The following is a 4,227-nucleotide window of genomic DNA, read 5'->3' on the forward strand; positions in this document are numbered from 1 at the left end:
CCACATCGCGGTTAGAACACTGGGTTGGGATTATTGGTGCAGCGTTAGAGTGGTTCCATTCTAATCTGAGTGACAGGAGTTGGTAATAGTGTATTTGTTTCAGTGCCTCTTTCCTGCGGGATTCTGCAAGGCTCAATTCTTGGACCCCTTCTGTTTTCACTGTATCTGCTCCCTTTGGAGTCATCCTGATGCTATCCTGATGATTGTCAGATTTATCTGCCATTAAAATCTAATAGTTCTTGCTCCGTTCACCCACTGTTAAAATGTCTTGATGGCATTAAGGCATGGATGACTTGAATTTCTTTTAAGTTTTAACAATCAGAATAATGACGTTTTTGTGTTTAGCCTTAGCTCTACTGCTGTCTCTGTTCCTGTAAACCTTGACTCTCTTGAGCCATATGTGAACAGCTGCTTACATATATGTGCTTTATAAATAAAGTTGACTTGACTTGATATTCTTGTTTTTGTAAGATGTGAAAGGGATTTAATTTTAGTGCACACGTTTCCGCTCGTCGTGGACTTATCATTTGTTGCAGTAAAGACTGGTTAACTCTGCATAAAGAGGTGGAAATTAGCTCTGGTGAACTCCTGGTGAATTGTCTCTAACAGGATGTCCTCCTCCTGGACTCCATCTGCTCCTCCTCCTCTGCCTCCTGCTGGCCTTCGAGCAGGCAGAGGCAGTTGGAGCTCGGGAGTGAAGGTGAAGCTGTAGGACGTTCGATAAATCAGGCCGTCTGTTCTGACGAGGGACAGAGGAACGGTGATGATGCGATGCAGGCAGCGCCACCCGTCGCTGAACACAGAAACATCAGGAACGACGCAGAGCAGAGATTTGGGAGACCTGAGAAAAAAAATCAAGCAAATATTTGCTGGTGCAAACCTGAACACAATGAAAATTGAGAGCTTATCAAATTAACACACAACTACAAATAAATGCAAATGTTGCATTAACGTCAGCTGATACACACAATATTTATTAAGCTGAAAAACGGCTTGTCTCTGTGGTTCTGAGGGATGGAGCTCTTAATTGCCTGAATAAGTTAAAGGTTGAAAATAGTGTCTCCGCGTCAATGCCTCTTTCCTGTGGGGTCCCACAGGGCTCAATTCTTGTACACCTTTTATTTTCACTCTGTCTACTGCTTTTGGGATCTATCCTGAGGAAACATGACCTTTCATTTCATTGTTATGGTGATGATTGTCAGATTTATCTGCCCTTGAAACCCACCAGTTCCTGCTCCATTCACACTCAGTTAAAATGTCGATGGCATTAAAGCATGGATGGCTTCCATTTTTTTCAAGTTTAATGATCAGAAAACATTGTGTTTAGCCTTAGCTCTACTGCTGTCACTGATTCTGTAAATCTTGACTCTCTTCAGTCATATATTAAGCAGTCTTTTGCAAATCTTGGGATGGTTTTAGACTCTGATTTTAAGTTTAATAAATAGATTAACTCTGTTTTACAAAAAACTTCTTCCAGTTCAGGCAGATAGCTTAAGGTTGTGTTGACCAGATCTGTCCTTGAAAAAAAATAATCCATGCATTCATTACAACCTGGCTGGACTACTGCGCTTTATATTTGGGTCATTCAGGTCTCTATTTCACATCTCCAGCTCGTCCAAAATGCTGCAGCTTGGCTCTTAACAAAAACTCCTAGGTTTGAACACATTTCACCGGTTTTGTCCTCCCTTCACTGGCTTCCTGTGCAGGTCAGAATTGATTTTAAGATTCTCCTGTTGACCTTTAAGTGCATAAATGGCCTTGCACCCTCATACCTCTGACCTACTTCAACCATATGTTCCTTCTTGGGCGCTGAGATCATCTGACCTGCTGCTTTTGGTTGAAGCTCAGAGGAGATCGGACTTTTTCAGTCTTTGTCCCTAAACTTTGGAAGAGTCTGCCCCCCAACATTAGACATTCACTTCCTGCTTTTAAATCTCTCCTTAAAACACGTTTTCACGGACGTTTAACACAGTGTGATTTGATTTAGTATTTCATCGTTTCTCGTTGTTTTTGTGTTTTTATGTTTTTATTTATGATGATTTTAACTACATCTTGGTTTTTTTAATGCCTTGATTTTACTGTTACGTACTTTGGTGACAGCTTCTGCTTTAAATGTGCTTTATAAATAAATTTGACTTGAATCTTCTCAGACAAACAGCATTTTGTAGATCAATTATTCACACAAGGATTTCTTGCACTCTCCTGAGCTGCTGGGAGGAGTGTTTGCCGAATCTCGTGGTGAGCTGGTCTCTACCACAAACCATCGACTGTGACACCTCAGCACTTACACTGTGGGAGCTGAGGCAGGTTTTTACGTCAGAGAGGACTTTGATCCTAAATTCATCATACGAGACTCTGTAAGTGAGATCTATGGCTGTCACATGTCTGCACAGCCTTTATGTGATTTACAGACTTCCAAACAAGAGTTGGACGCAGGACTTTGGCCCAAGCTGTGTTTCTCAAAGTATTTTTTTATTTGAGAATAAAATGCAGTTATTTATTTGGTTCCTTGGCATCATTTTTGTGTCCAAGTCAGGTTTGAAAAAATATTAATCTTAAAATAGAATATTTATTTTGCAAACATCCAACAAATTTATAAAAAAAAAGATTATCTGTATGTTTTATTGAAATTCCTCCAAAACCTGCTTAAAAATTTAGCACCAGTTAATTATTTTGTTTAATTCTGCTTGGTTGCATTATATTTCTTTCCAACTATACAAACCCCAACTCGCAGTCCGTGCCCACACTTTTATTGTCCGTTCTCTTTAACTCCTCTGCTCTTCTGTAAACTGTATTTATTTATTCCTTCTAACTCACTTGAACATTGTTTCAGCCTCGCTGTTGCCAAATAAAACCTTCAGGTGAGGACTGAAGTTTTCTCCATGGACCTCCAACATGGCAACGTGTCCTCCACCATTCACCTTTCAAATAATTAAATTAACATGTTAAGGGGAAATTAAGCAAATAAAATCTCTATTAAATTCCTAGAGAAAGTGATGCATAAGAAACTCACCTCTAACCCGGTGATGACGGGGAACGGGTTGACTGGAGTCTGAATGCAGGCAACCCCCTGATTGAAGGTGAAATCCACCACCTCCACACCAATGATGGTCCAACAGGATCCATCATTCAGCACCACCTTGCTGGAGTCCCTGGTGCCGGACGGGGCCTCGAATAAAGGACAAGATGGAGGATATTTTAAAAATAAAAGAGCGAGAACAAAGGATAAAGACATGAATGGATGGATTCATGAAGAAATGAAACAGATGAAGTAAAGAGGTGGAGCTGCCTCACCTGGTACTGGATGATGGAGTCATTTGAAAGGCACAGATACGTGTTGGGACTGTCCCTGAACTGGAAGGCACACTTGTGGAGCTGAGAAACGGGTTCGTCCACGTCTAAGATGGCGTGCTGCTTGTTGACCTTCCGAATCACCTGCATGTATCGAACAAATCTCAAAAAGGTTTTCAGAGCACCAAAGACAATTTTCACTCAATAACTGTGATTCTTATTACACCATGTCTTTAAGAATCAAGAAAGGAAGTTCTGTTGCCTTTTACCAAAATGACCATAACCTGACGCAGCAAGTCAAATACAGAAAACTGACAGTTCAGAGCTAAAATATTAAAAGGATTTAAATCTAGGTGGTCTGAATGAAATACCTGCAGGTTTTGTGCCCAGAATTTGAGCATTACCTCACCAGAATTAAAATACCCCAGACTCCATGGCACAGAGGAAATTAATGTTGTTTTTATATATAAGTCCACTGATCCGGCTGAACATTTTGTTCGGTACATCCACCTTCCTTGTCCTCAGTCTATGAATGGAGACCACAAGAGAAACCAGAGCCGAGAACCTCGTCACACTCCAAACATAGCAGGAAAGATCTCTTCATCTTTCAGCTAACTGTGCAGTAACAGGCCCCAACTACAACAACATATAGAGGTATAGTGTGAGGGGCCACCTTCACCATCTTACACAAAACCCACAGCTGAAGGTGTTATGTAAGCAGCTCAGGAGGAAACGTTCAGTTCAGCAAAATACAAAGAACTCTGCTCAGGTTCGTCTAACTGGAAGAGGGGAGGAACCCCGTTAACGTTCGGGATTAGCTGTTCATGTAACAGCTGAACAAATCTGTGAGACCAGTCTGAAGAGGGTTAACACTCAACCGTGGGGAAAGACCTCTCTTGATTAAGTTCTAAAGATCTATATAGAGGGATATAGACA

General features: G+C 41.0%; 1 protein-coding gene across 1 annotated transcript in view; it reads right to left on the reverse strand.

Annotated features, from left to right (window-relative positions):
- Window positions 1-376: 376 nt before the first annotated feature.
- Window positions 377-4,227, reverse strand: part of rbpjl (recombination signal binding protein for immunoglobulin kappa J region-like) — a 23,115-nt gene continuing 19,264 nt past the window's right edge. Inside the window, exons 10-13 of the mRNA XM_037679683.1 lie at window positions 3,295-3,435; window positions 3,014-3,169; window positions 2,818-2,921; window positions 377-841 (exon numbers count right to left, since the gene is read on the reverse strand). Of these exons, the coding sequence (XP_037535611.1) occupies window positions 547-841; window positions 2,818-2,921; window positions 3,014-3,169; window positions 3,295-3,435 (696 nt within the window). The 3' untranslated portion in view covers window positions 377-546. The remainder of the gene's footprint in view (window positions 842-2,817; window positions 2,922-3,013; window positions 3,170-3,294; window positions 3,436-4,227) is intronic.

Source organism: Nematolebias whitei, chromosome 7 (assembly GCF_014905685.2).
Source record: "Nematolebias whitei isolate Nwh7 chromosome 7, NemWhi1, whole genome shotgun sequence".
Classification (NCBI taxonomy): domain Eukaryota; kingdom Metazoa; phylum Chordata; class Actinopteri; order Cyprinodontiformes; family Rivulidae; genus Nematolebias; species Nematolebias whitei.